General features: G+C 42.1%; 1 protein-coding gene across 2 annotated transcripts in view; it reads right to left on the minus strand.

Annotated features, from left to right (window-relative positions):
- Positions 1-15,053, minus strand: part of MAGI1 (membrane associated guanylate kinase, WW and PDZ domain containing 1) — a 285,249-nt gene that overhangs the window by 38,364 nt on the left and 231,832 nt on the right. For both annotated transcript variants that reach the window (XM_027892425.1, XM_027892426.1), the window contains one exon: positions 13,833-14,453. In XM_027892425.1, coding sequence (XP_027748226.1) covers positions 13,833-14,453 — 621 coding nt within the window. The remainder of the gene's footprint in view (positions 1-13,832; positions 14,454-15,053) is intronic.

A 15,053-nucleotide genomic window follows, 5' to 3' on the forward strand; every position in this document is an offset into this window, starting at 1 on the left:
GAATAACCCCCAAATCCTGGGAGCACCACTAGTGAGAAAACGCCAAGCTTTTCCAAAAAGCTTCTGGGAAAGAAATTGCCCAAGCCTATGAATCTGGAATACTGACAGCTATGAATTACAATATCCATCTTTTGGTTCCATTAACGTGTCTCATCACTGCTCACGCTATGCCCTGCTTGGAAGCTCATCCTCCCAAGGCTGCCCGTTCTCCCCTGAAGCCTCACTACAAATTTTTCAGAGGTAAATGGGCTAAGCATGGACTCAACACCCAGTTTGCATCTTTCTAGCATTGTCCAGCTTTTTCGTGGTTGGAGTAATAGCTTCACATCCCTGGCTAAGAGAAGCCAAAAGGCTTGTCCCTGCTCTGATACTAGAATAGTAATAGTTTACACTGACACTGTTTACAGGATAATTCCTCTGTGATTTGCTGCCTATGGACACCTCTTGCTACTACCTGAAATGTGGAGTTTTGGAGATGAAGATCAGAGAAGGTGGAAAAGTCAAGCAATTGAATGGGGCTGTTGTCATCACAGAGTTAACAGTGTTTGAAAACAAACAAGCACATCTGGCAAACAATGTCAATATGACCTAAAACCCCTTGAATGGGCTCATTGTAGCTACTTACTAAATGTGCCTGGAATTTAATTAATTAGAAAACACAAATTACTCCCCTCTAAATAACAATGTAATAAAGCAACTGCTTAATGAAAAATATCAGTGATCAGTGAGCAATCCACAAGAACAAAAAAAGGGATTGTAATCAAACTAAATTCACAGACTCGTCAGCAAGACAAGAAAGGCTTCATACAAGGTTAGTCAAAAATGAGTCAGATGCAGGGATCTAAATTAAACTAATTATCACAGAGATTATTACATTTATCTTAACAAAACCCTCTCTCTTTTCTCGCCAGTACTCCCTAAAGCTCTATGTACAGCTGGCTGCATCCATCTGCTCAACTACATTTTGTAACATAGGGTAAAAAAATGCAAATCATTAAGCGAGTTTTGTAGCATGACTTAGGCACTCATAATGCCATTACCCATCAGGAGCTGCATTTCTGTTGCGTGACACTGTGTTAGGTTGCAAGCAAAGTGGTCCATTAATTAAGGCCTCCACTCAGCTTCCTTCATATGTGGCACGTGTTGATTGTTCAGTCTTACGTGGTACAACTTTTGGAGCTGGGAAGCTGTAAGGTCCCTAACCCTACCTACAATGAGCTCAGGGAAGAACACATGGGACAAAACTGTGACCCCAAGTGTTGCTGTTTCTAATGTGCAATGCTCCTCTGTTCTTAAAGGAACACTTTTTCTCATCTCCTTTGTCTTTGTGCATCCTAATTAACATGGGAACACATCACATGGTAAATTCTGCTTTGCTGAGCATATACAAATGCAATGTGTGACTACAAACCCACACCACAGCCTGGGCCTGATTCTGGTGAAAGTTCAGAAGGCCATAATTCCTCAAAAATTATCTAAATGGACACCAGACACAACGTGCCCTCCTCCACAGTCCCACGTTTTAGAGATTACGTAGATCAAAATTATCTCAAGTTGAATCCTAAGGAAGAGCTATCTCCAGGCTCCATAGGAGTTGTCCAGTCAACTCATCTGAACAGCGTGGACACATGGAGTTCAGCTGATGTGAACACTTTGCTCTTTACCACACACATACACACGAAAGTATAGGTTTCAATGGGATTTCAACTGAAGTTGGAACAATTCAATATCAGTTTGCACAATCCACCCACAGGACAAAGGTTCCTGGAATTGCTAACAGACAGTCTGGAAGCCAGACTAGCATCTTATTTATGGCTTAAAACACCTGTGGCTACTACTCAACATTTTTCATTTTTGGGGTGATTTTGCACCAGCTGTGTCTAGATCTTCACTTCTTACAATTCCTTAACACTTCCAAACTGGACACCTTGTGGACCATCTATATCCAACAGCACAATAAGGCATTTGTGAGTCTAAGTGGAAAGGTCACCCACTAGGTTTTGCCATTATGTTGTCTGCAGCCCACAATGCACAACTGCTGAAAATTAGTAGGAGATGAATAAAAACACAAGAAAAAGATTTCAGGCTGTGTCATAAGGTTAACATTTACAGAGAAAATGTTCCTGCCTGGAAAAAAACCCAACCCTCAAGCTTTCTAAATAGCGCTTACAACATGCTGAATAAAAACCAAAGGCTGTATCAAAGAAAACAGACACTCTGAAAGATGAGGTTTAGGTAAAGTGCCAGAGTCTGAGGGTACACAACCATGTACCTGGCACTGAACATTGATTACTGCTTTCTGTGTGCAAAACAAGGAACTTTAAATAATTAATGCTAATGGCCATTAGTGCTGCCAGGGGGGCAGGGAATGGGAGGTTGGTGGTGACAAAGCAATCCCCTTGATTCCGTATAATCCATTGCCAAAGAATTTCTAATAAAGGACAAATACTACCTAAAAAAGTAGATGAAAGTCGGTCTTTTTCAGACTGGAGAAAGAACAAGAATAACCTGCAGCAAGAGAGGCAAACCTATGCAGGCATAAGGAGCACCATCATGAAGAAATCCCCTACCTGCCCCTGCCCAACTTTTCTGCTTGTCATCGTGATTTGCATAACAAGAGTGTCACTGCAATAGCAAAAATTAGCTATGCAATACAAGTTTTAAGCAAGAAAATAGTTTACACTGCAGAAATATATCCCTGCCATAAATCAAGTTTGGTAACTTCCAAATGCAGTTAAAAATGCCACATTTCTGACGCTAATGTTCAATGCTAATGCTAAGAAAGCAATGTTTTGAAGAGATCATCTTGGGCATTATTAACCCACTGTCACTGACAGAAAGCATAATGAGGCATAGAACATTATTGCCATTAACATGAATTTCAGTTCTAGATGTCTAAAGATGTTAAATTGTATTAGCCTCAAATACTCATTTTTGGTCAGGATGCTAAACAATTCCTCCTCGTTAAAGTCTCAGTCATATTTTCAGCATCTCAAACGAGAATTGATTTTAGAAGCAATGAAAAAGATATAGGCTAATAAAATGCTATTTAATTACTATGAAAATATAAATTTAACTATGCAGTAATATATATAAGGTAATGCCAAGACAATAAGATAATAAAGAGCTTGAGAATTAGTGTGACAATTACCATCTAGCCTATGGTTGAAAGCATGTCAGCAGTTCTTGCATTTTTATTTTGAAGCTCATTAAATGAAGAGCTTACCATAAAGCTCGAGCTGCTGGAGTCATACGCCTAAATGAAAATCTTTGTTAATATTTAAACAAATATGTACAGGGACATTAAATTCCTGAAATCTCACAAATTTCAGAAGCCATGTAGGTACCAAAAGGCAGCAGTACCTCAAGGCCAACCCCACATCCCACTCCAAGCTCCGTAGAGAGGATACTGGAGAGGAGAAACCATATTTTGCTACTGTCACATCTCTATTTATGCTGCTCAGTAAGAGCATTTGTCTTCAGACTTACCACAGCGTTGCTACAAGGTGTAAATCCACACGCCCAAACTCGGTGGCTTATGGCACATTCTCATATTTCATATCTGGAGAGCGGCCTGCACAGAGGGGATACCTGCAAACAGGGCCCTCTTGGCATTGGTTTGATTTTGCTATTAATAAATAACATCCCTTAATAGTAAGATAATATTTACAGAATGCTTAGCCAGATTCAGACCTGGAGAGCGCAAAGGCGCATGTGGCACACTGAGACAGAAAACCTTTACTAGGGGACAGTGGTTTTACAGATGCTTTTGCAGAACATAAATGTATTAGTTTTAAAATAGTTTTCTATTACAGTAGATCAGTAACTCAATATAATTTCAAGTATGTAGTTGTACATCTCAGAAACTATCCCTGAAGGATGGAGACAAACCCTCTGATAAGTACCTGCACATACCTACCAACATCAACCTTTATGCACCCCCATTCACAGAGTCCTGACCTGCCCCAGCATCCTCAGCCAGCTGTGTCACCTCCCTGAAGCTCAGCCTCCTCTACCAAGACTGTCTGGTCTGCCAGTCCTGCCAACTTCTTGAGTCCAACTCATGGTACTCTGCAGATTTCTGGCACAAAAGACACAGGTTAACAGGTTCCTAAAGATGGTATACTCCTGATTACTATCACCATCACAAAAATACGCCTGACACAGAAAAAATAAACTTTAAAATTAATAAGCATAGCATCCCAATGCAGAGTGGGAGAACATTTAAATGCAGAATAGGGAGAGTTTCAGACAGGTGGATAGATATTTAAAAACAATCTGTTTCAGAACAAAACCAATGACTAGTCCATTACAAAGCCATCCTTCTTCCTCAGTTTTGCCCACCTGCTATGCTTTTAATGACTCTCCAAATGTATTTATTTACAGTGATAAAGATCTTTCTTAGATTACTGATATCTCATTAGTTTGGCTAAGACTAGTTATTACAATGTCAAATCAGGGCAGCAGTTACTGCACCTACCTGCAATGTGGCAGATAAAAACTCATTATTTACAAGTATATGCACACCAAAATGCCACCAAGGCGAGTATGTAATGGTAGGAAGAAAAACTGAGTGGAATGAAACCCTCCTTGCTGCACACCTCCAAGTCTGCTCCATTTCCTGCTTTGCAAATCCTGAGGATGATGTGGGAGGCACATCTCCAGCTAAAGCTGCCTTATCTAATGCACAGTGTTAGGTTCTGCTGTGCCACCTTGTGTTACATCACATCACAATTGATATAAAACAGCACTGTGTGGGTTTGAGTTGTTCCACTTATACCACTTCAGCATTTAATACCAAAACCAAATCAAAACATAAGAGGGGGGGGGGGGGGGGAAGTGCCAACTTCCAAAACCTGAAGTTAGGGAGGAGGAAAAAAAGCCTTTAGGAAGGGTTTCAGAGCTCTCATCTTTCAACTCCTAAGCAAGCCCCTGTTTTCTTCTCATCTCAGAGACTACTGCTTTCTGCAAGATAAGGTGGTTTGGGCAATAAAACATCCTGATGAGAAGATTTCAGCCATGTTTTTTTTTTCTTTTCTCCCAGCATTCAGAAAATGCTTTGGTTTTCTTACTGATGCTAAAGCAGATCTAGATTCCCTGCCACAGAAAGGCAGCCATGCGTGTGTAACGTGCACACCACCACTACCGTGCTGTCAGCACACAGGACTGCACAAAACTGACATTATTTTGTTATTCCAAACATGTTAATTGTTCACCTCCTTAACAATTAAAGTACAGGTTTTCTTCCGGCCTTAGAGCACCCTTTGTGAAATAGCTCAAAACTTTAGGGAATTATATCAACCCTTGAAATTAATCAAAATGTGTAACAAAATGCCAAACAGTGAATCAGCAACTGTTCTATCCTATTTTACACTTCTAAGCAACTCTGGAGCTCAGATGACACATATATCTGGGGGACACAAGCTATAGCACAGATAGGCCATGCTGCCACAAAGATCATGTAAAGCTGATGCTGACCCAAAAAGCAGATTTCACAGGCATCTCTTCATTTGCTTACTCATTTCTAGGAGAGAATCAGTGTAAATGGAGTTAATGAAGGGTAGCTGAGGGGAAAACACTTGTGCCTCGAATGACTAACAGATTAGTGTCAGCACTTCACATGTATCACACCAGCAGTAGCTGGAAATTCTGCAGGCAATTAAAATGTTCATATACCAGAGATGCCAAGCCTCCTTCATTATCAGAACTGTAATATTATAAAGCTGCTCTTTTTGGAATCAGGTGTTCATAGGATAATGTGCTTTGCTTGGAGTTCCTTAGCCTCCCAGGGTTTAGGGAAGGCAATCAGATATGAATAGTAGAGGCTCGAAATAAAAAGACAGAAAGAGCTCCCATGTGGTATCTTTACATCTGGAATTTTGGGAGCTTTAAGTAAGATTTTGCACACTTGGGCTTTTTGATATTTGAATTTGTCACTTACTGTTTCAACTGGATGCATCGTACCAAGAAAGTCCAGCACGATGTGGTAACGCTAATTAATTAGTTCCCGCAAATGCACTATTTGTATGGACATTAGTAACACATATCAATCTATTTCGTGTCTGAACAAGCTACCAACAATTATCCTTTGTGGCTGGAGGCATTTGCAGGCATCCAAAACCTTGGTGAAACCCTGCTGCCTCCTGGAGTCTAATGGGAGCCTTGCCATGGACTTCAGCGGCACCAAAACTTCTCCCTTTGTGTTTTTGGTAAGCAGAGTCATCCCAAACCTTGCAAATTCACATCATCAAAAACAAGCAGCTAATGTCACTGAGATTAACACCTGTAAAGCACTTTGAAGGGGAAAAACACCATGTAATCCAAAATATTACATTATTTATAAGACGACCTGATTTTAAATGTTAAATTCGGCTTATTTTTATCACAAAGAGAAAACAAGTTTCTGCTTGCTTGCTTTACAAAACCAATTACCACTGATCAGTGTATGGTGCTGCATAACAATACACAGCATTGTCCCAAAAAGGCGTATCTAACACTCCGGAGCTGCTACAGGAAAATTAACTTGCACAGTGGATTGAAATACATGCACATAAGCAATTCTAATCAGGGGTACGAACTTCAAACTTCTTATTAAAAATACCCAAACCTGTAACATTTCCTTTATTTCATCTTTTTCTGACTTCAACTGATTTTTGTATCTGCTCCTTGATATACTAGTCCCTCATCAGAATAAGGCTGTAAGAGAATAGTAAATGTGACAACAAACTTGCTTTAAACTTGCTTTAAAGTCTTATCAGCTTTTTTTGGCCTTGTTAGAATATAATTCCACTCAGCAGAGAGAAGAGAATAATGAAGAGTGACGTGGTGGTTTGGAAAAAAAAAAGATGCAGCTACTCTCAACTAAAGGTTCCCTCAGTCCTGCTCCTTCCTTGCACATGAGTTTTAACAATATATTTTTACTAGGATAGTCTGCTTTCAGAATATGCAAAGGGCATGCAGCAAGACATTTTAAAACCATTTAATTTCTAACACAGTTTGTAGAGCAACTTACAAACTTTACTAATCTTATTCCCTTCTTCCCAGGCAAATCTCCTTAAAGGAAACAGTAACAAAAATAAACAATAGGAAACAATTGAAGACAGATTTTTAAGTGCCGAATATGATTCCAAGTTTAATCCAAGGAAATCCATAACTCTGGAATTACAAAGTAATAACCCTGGAATAAAAAGTAATGCACTTGAAAAATAAATCTTGGCATTACACGTGGACATATATTTCTTTAGGCATACTATGATTCTGATTTTCTAAATGCTACTTACTAACCAGTGAGGGTTGCCTATGAGCTATCAAAAATATCGCCCCACCTGTTATTTCTGTATGGTATTACTTGGAATACAATATCGAGTATTTTTCAGCTGAAAATAATCTCTACTGAGTGAAAAATTGCTGAGAGATTCAACAAATGGGTTTGATGGAAGATACTTGAGTAGAAGGTACTGGGAGCTTGGTGGTGGTTGTCAGAAGTAAGGCAAGGAAAAAAGGAGGCGACTTGAAATGAGACTTTCAAAAAATGTAGAGGTGAGCTGAGCACAGCAGGGGGCAGAAAGGAATTAGATCTACTCCTGCTCTGGGGGTTGAGGGGAGGAGCTGCCGTAACATGGTGGGCTGGGGTGTAGAGGAGGAAAACCAACCCTAAAGGTGGCACGCACAATGACTGGTACCAGCAGCTCTGTCTGTGCTCAGCGAGATGGGGCTCACAGGGGTTCCGACGGATCCAGACACAGGACAAAGACCTCAGTATAAAGCTCTGCTCTCTCTGTACTAGAACTGAAAACACTGCTGGAAACGGTGAACTTCTCTTCCCATTCCACAAGCTTTGGCACTGGCAAACACGCTCTGTGGTAACCATCAGATGATTCCCAGGTTCTGATTTTTGTCCTAAATGCAGTTTGGACTCACTTTCTCTCTAATTCAGCAGCTGCTAAGACAGTTTGAAATTTTCTGGCAGCACGATGCTTAAGTGGCATGACTTTCAAACTCACTCTTCAGTGCAAGCCTAAAGGGCAAACAGAAGTGAGTGGCTTGTTCAAAAGAGTTCAAGTCTGCACTGAATAGCTGATTGCAGCTCTAATTACCATAGTTTTACATCATTAGGGATAGCAACTGAAAAGGAGCTCTAATTCCAACACTTTTTTTTTTTTTTTTTGGCTCTCACCGCTCAATGATCCAGTTCCAACACTTCTGCTAAGGACAGGAAGAGGAAACTTTCCATGAGGAGAGAGGTTCTTGATGAACAAGTACAAAGGCAACATTTTTGCTTACAGAATTCAGGCTGACAGGTGTTTGTAGTGGGGGAGAAAGGATGGAATAGTGACGGAATGTCCTCTGAAACCTGCAGCAGTAGCAGATTTCACTCAGCTCAGGTATTTAATGCTCATCTGTGCCTGAGAATTGTATTTTGACATTTTAGAGCTCGAAGAGCAATTTGATTTCAATTATCCTATTATAATGTGCAATTACAAGTTTTTATGATACACGGTTTGTAAAGTTTTCCCACTGTGTCTGAGGGATCCTGTAACTCTCTCTATCCTGGGTGGGGGGAGCCCGAGCTACAGCAAACAGCGCAAAAGAAAAGCACACGTATTTTTATATTACTATGTGATGTTTCAAAGGCATGAACACAAGATAAACAGAGAGAGAAAAAAAAGATGTCCTTCCATTTTAGGCTCCACAAAGAGCCTTCAAGTCCAGGGCAGTTGACTCTACAGCACAGGAAGGACAAGTTAAACTCTCCTGCATGGGAAGTGTGGAGGTTAGTTACTCTCACATGCCAAAAGCATCACTGGAACAGCAAGGGAAGGCCCATGTAGCTAAGCAGACCTGATAGGTTTATTGCTTTAGAGCTTTGTAATTTTGTTCCATTGCTGAAAATTCTTATTGTAGTTACGAGTCACAAAGACCTTCTTAAGCCCACTGAGTCAAGGACCAACTGAGCAGGACAGTGGGCACAGATCCCTCCCCACTTCCATGCACCTCATTACTCCCCACAAACACCTTCCATTCCATTGAATCATAAACAAGGAATTTACTATGGACTTTTACATGAAGGCAAGACTCAGGTGCCCACTCATAAGCACTTAGACAGGCTGATATTACATTGATTATTCTTCCCATAGAATAAATTTAGTTATGAAACTCTAGTATGTTTTCTTTTTCACACAGTGTATTTCCATTCCCCAGTCTAATGTGAATTTGGCAGTAGGGAAAGCTATTAGAAATGCCACTGATTTGCACATGGCATGTGAGTGACATTTCACCTGCGTGCCTTTACTTTGATCTGGAGCAAAGCTGGAACACATCTTCCAGGGGGTTATGTAGATCAGGCTCAAGGTTTATGCTATTTTTGACCTTCAAGTGAATAAAGATGCAACAAATGTTTTCACTGAAACAAATGTTAGATCTCAGTGACTCAAAAAAATACAGCTCAGTAGTTTTGCTGAATAACTTGTACTGAAGCAGCCCCCCCCACCTGCCCCAAAATAGACACAACTTCCAGAATAAAAGTCCCTTAGGGAGCAGGGAAATTATTCTGATGACATTTTGCTTTTATTATGAATAGAATCCATGCAGAATGGAGAGATATTTGAGAGTTGCTTATTTCAGTTGATTACTGTGCATAGACAAGGATTCAATGACAAATGGATTTCAAGTGGCAAATAATATTACATTCCTTTTCTGCCTTTTTTTTTTTTTTTGGTGAAAAGTACTTTATGTACTTTGTAATTACAAGTTTAAAAGAACCTTTTCAGCTACAAACATTCAAAATAAAGTTGTGCCTTTTGTAGCCTTATTAACAGCAGTTCTTTAAAATAACCAAAATGTGTAATCACATTTTCCAGAGCAGGGACAAAAACATATCCTTAATTCTGCATTTTGTAGCGAGTAGCACTGGTTTACTTTGAGGTACACAGTCCTTGAAGGGTCCTGCTGGGTTATCAAGGATCTCCTCTGCTGTTGCAGGCACCATGTCCTATCCCCTTCAAACATGCTGAGCTTCACCTTCAGACAGCAAAGCTTTTGTGCCTCCTCCAGTTTGACTTACAAGCCCTAATGGCCTGGCGCTTTCTTCTCATTTCCAGTTTAAATTACTCATAGCCAAACAACACACAGTTGTTCTTCAGCCAGCTCTTGTGTTTAAGTATCTTCTATCTCTCCCTCCTAATAGAAACAATAATTATTCTGTCCCCTCTGTCACTTTATTTGGCTAAGCAAAAGCAGCTTTGCTGACCTGCTCTTGCATCCAGCCCAATTAGCCCTCTGCACCCTGACTCTACTCAGCATTCACCCTTCCTGAAACCCTCAGGATACACTCAGTGAGTTTTATCCTGCACTATATGCAGGTGGAACAAGAAAGCAATAGCAATAATAAAATTAATCCTACAGAGGAGAGGAGGGATGGGAAAATAAAAAATCAAACCAGAACATAGACGAGGTAAGTTTTCCATGGGGCCTCTGGAAAGCAAAATCTCAGTGGCATGACTTTGTATTAAAGTATTTATCCCTTTGACCCAACCCTGCATGAGTCCTGCAAACCATTTCAGATGACATGTGAGCAACCGAGCACACAGAGGGAGCATTTCAGCTTCATCCCTCCTGAAATCATCCTTCTGTTCCTCACTCTGAGGCAGTGTCAGGATTCTCCCACTCCCATAAGACAGCTCTTCAGATGAACACACTTCACAGTAAATATTTTACACACTGCTCTCAGCAGCTCTGGGTTTGCATTTTAACAATTACACCTCCTTGTTGGGAGTGCACCAGCAGCCTGAAGCAGGCAGAGCTTTTCCTGTATATTATACATTTTTTCCTGGTATTTTTCTGCCTGATTAGTAATCACTTCTGAAAATCATTTCAACAGCTCTGAACACCAGCCTTAGTGTTGCAGGGATGCTTCCTGCTCAGCGGGACTGAATGCAAATGCTGGGCTGAAGTCAGGATGCTGACAGCAGCTGAGCACTTTCCTCACTGGACACCAGAGGGAGGAGGAGGAAAGGACAAGTGACAAGAAAGCTAAAGAACTGCTTTGAGAGCCCCGAAGGAGCTCATCAGACACTCAAGCCAAGCACATTTCTGCCATGGGACCAAAATAAATAGCGGCACCTTGTCTGGGGATGGTACTGCTGATAAAAGACTTGGCAGGGGTAACACGAGGTCAAGTTATGGGAGAAAGGACCCAAGAGCAGCAGCACTGAGTGCTGGGTGATTTTAGCCAGTCCCATCTTTTTTTTTTTTTTTTTCATAGAATGACAGAATAGTTTAGGTTGAAGGGAATTTAGAGACCATCTAGTTCCAATGTCCCTGGTGTGGGCACAGACAACCTTCCACTAGACCAGGTTGCTCAGAGCTGCATCCAATGTGGCCCTGAACAGATTCAGGGATGGGGAAGCCACAGTTTCTCTGGGCAACCTGTGCCAGGGCCTCACCACTATCACGGTCAAGGATTTATTCCTAATATCTAATCTAAACCTATTCACTTTCAGTTTAAAGCCAATTGTCCTTATTCTATCACCACATGCCCTTGTAAAAAGTCCCTCTCCAGCCATTTTGTAGCCCCTTCAGGTACTAGAAGGTGCTACAGGGTCTCCCTGAATCCTTCTCTTCTCCATGTTGAACAATCCCAACTCTATAGGAGAGGTGCTCCATCCCTCTAACCATCTTTGTGGCCTCCTCTGGACTTTCTCAAACAGATCCATGTTCTTCCAGTGCTGGGGCTCCCAGTGTTGGATGCAGCACTGCAGGTGGGCAGAGAAGAGGGGCAGAATCCACTCCCTCAGTTGCTGCTTTGGAGCAGCCCAGGACATGGGTGGTTTCTGGTCTGCCAGCACGCACGGCCAGGGCACGTCCAGCCTCTCATCCACCAGCATTGTCTTACAAGCTTTAAACAAACCTGCTTGCTTTCTGTTCTACTACTGCCCTTACTCTGCTTGGCTTCTCTGCCACAGCCTGAGAGCCTTTTGGTCCAGCTTTCCTCTGGATGTGAAGAGAAACCTGTTTCAGTGATTAACTGTGGGTCCAGGCCCATCCCAGTCTCTGAGTCCTGTACCATGAGAGTGTGAAATTTGAAACTGCAGGTGCTCTGTGCTGAGATGGAAATGTCAGGACCTTGAAGCAGTGAGGGAGGCAGTTCAAGGAGACTGATATGGTACCTGCCTAAGGAAGGTGATTGCCCATGCTCGACATGTGGTTAGTACCTCAATTAATTTTTTTTTAAAAAGGAGATTCAACAAGATTACCAGGGAGCTATTTACTATTTTATTAAAACTATGCTTTTATTTCCTCATCAAATCTTTTCATTATGCCTTCAAGGCAAAAGGAGGATTATTAAATGTCAGGCACAATTCAAATAATTAATGTATGGTGTTACCAGATATATGTGCACTCTCCAGGAGGATTAATAATAGCTGCTATTTTTCTTCCAACCATATTTTCTCCATAATGCATATATTAATCATGAGAACGCAGAGCATTTTTTAAATCTCTCCAGTACTGAAAGTCTTTAAGGAACTCACACTTTGAAAATTGGAGAATTCTTAATATATTCTGTTCTCTACTTTTTAATTTACTATCAAAATACAAAAACACAGTAAGTACTCGGAAAGGAAGGAATATAGGAAAGGCAGTGCGTTATCCACAGCTATTAATTGCAGAACCAATGTCTTCAATGCCTTAAAGCAGGTCTTTGAAAACAGCAAACCCAACTGGTAAATTCAGGAAGCAACTTGTCTCCCGCTAAAACGGGCTGGCTTTTGTTTCTTACTTACTACAATCAAAATACTTTAGACTAAAGTCATCAGAAAAGTACTTTTACTGCACACACTCCTCCCAGAGCTGGCTAGAGGCTGTGTCCAGCACCTAATCGTCAGCTTAACTTTGCTCATCCCTGTGAGGCAATGTGTGCATCTTCCATAAAAACCACTGCATGGGACAGTGAGGCCAGAGTTTGTCCCTCTGAGATCCCCAGTGACAATGCCAGAGCAGAGGGAGGGAGTTTCCCTGTGAGCTTGACCCTATTCCAAGAATCTTAATCCACAGGATAAAAGTGTGCTATGAGAGGCTGGGGGTGCTTCCTCTGGTTACTTTACACGTACTATGTGTAGGGAAAGAAGAGTTCCTATGGATGGACTGATCACTGACAGGCTACCTGCCTTCCACACTCCACGAGGGCTGCAGACACACTGCCTGGGGGATGGGTTTTGTACTTGCTCGTGGCCTCAGCAATGCAACCAAAAATGAGCAGAGGTCCCAAGTGCACAGCAAAGAAATGTGTCCAAAAGTAACACTGCAATTGCTTACAACCTGGAGAAGTTTAAATTCTCTCCTACACTCCCAGCTGTATCCCAGGTGTAACCCTTTCCCAGTGAAGAGTGATTGAGTATCTGATTTTGAACGCTGCAGATTACAGGACATATCACCAGCCTTTTCCATCGCCCAGAACAGCTCAAGAAATGTCCATGCTCTATTTAAAACACTCAAGTTTTACAAGCATGAGACCAGGGTTTGTTATGTAAGCAAAGGTGTAGGCACACGTGTGTAACCACAGCACCCTTCAGCCCATTCCCAGAGGATGTGTGCAGCACCTGTGCCCATGGGAACCTGAGCATCCCCCCCCGTGCAGCATCACACAATAAATAATTTTAACCACCTATGTGACCTGACAACTGCCAGCTTGGGGCAGTTCCTACACCTTAGGACAAAAACCATTTTCCCCAGAGAGGCTTAGGAGAACAGAACACATCTTTCATGACATGCCTTTTTTTTTTCTTTTTTAAATTTCAAGAAGCAATTCTTTTAAAGCAGTTTCGAAGACTTACCTCCTCGCTGCACCAGCAACGTGACTTCGCTTCCCTTAGGACATTCAATCAGCATATCCACCACCTGGTTGTGAGTGAGGCTCTGCACATTCTTCTTGTTGACTTCGACTATGAGGTCGCCCTCCTTCAAGCCGCGGCACCTCGGGCTGTCCACGATTTGTTTCACTCTTTGGCCGCCCCCACCGGGACTGTCTGCTATAGTGAACCCAAAGCCCATGGGCCCTTTCACTATGTGCACAGTTATGAGTTCAGGTTGTGTTGCTATCGAAGACGCCAAAGAGACCGTGTCATTGGGGTACCCATGGGGTCCATTGGAGGAGACCTCAGCCGGGCTGCTGGGTCTCGCCTCCTTTGTGCCATTTACTTTCCCTGTTTTACTACTGTGGCTCGCTGGGGAGTCATAATTTTCCTGCCCGTTCACAATGATCGGTTCTTTGTCCAAAATCGCCACGGACGTGACCAGGCTCGTGTTGGGATCGTCGGGGTCGAAGGGCAGGGGGTACCCCCGGCACAGTTCGAGGTCCACGCTGGCACCGATGGGGATGGACTGGAAGATTTTCACCACTTGGGCATGAGTGTGCCCCAGCACACAGGTGTCGTTCACGCTGACTATGACGTCCCCTGCAGAGGACACAAACAGATACACAAACACATATATTTTGTGCACCCTGGGAAGGTGAGGACTAGAGCCTGAGAGCAGATCTGCAGCATCCACAGGTGCCACTCGCAGGCAGCAGCAGCGGCATTTCAGCACGAGGAAAAAGAGTGGCAACACTTGGGCGAGCAAGAACTCCCCGTACACAGCAGATTCACTGCATAAAGCCTTTATGTACATAAACATTTTTGAAAGTGAAAATGGAATTGGCTCACCTAAAAAATTGATGAATTCAGATGATAGTATATGGCCCGTTTAACAGCTATTTTGAAGTCCGGCTCTCAGTGTTTCACACTGTGCTACACTGACATATGATAGAAACAAAACTGAGAGCACATGAGAGCTGTAACAGAAGGCTCTCAAATACCAACTGCTCAAATGCAGTGCCACATGTCATGTCTCATAATTCAGCCTGAAATCTAGGTATCGATTAAGTTATGAGTCATTTTATTAACACTGGGGCTACAAAACAGGGATGTTTAATGCTGGGATGCTTGACCTGCAAGTGAGGAGTTGTGACCTCAGATGAATCCTAAGAAGATTCCACAGAATCAAGATCGAAGAGA

This window comes from Empidonax traillii, unplaced genomic scaffold (genome assembly GCF_003031625.1).
Source record: "Empidonax traillii isolate 1590-97213 ecotype Southwest subspecies unplaced genomic scaffold, ASM303162v1 scaffold351:size1117198, whole genome shotgun sequence".
NCBI classification, from domain to species: Eukaryota; Metazoa; Chordata; class Aves; order Passeriformes; family Tyrannidae; genus Empidonax; species Empidonax traillii.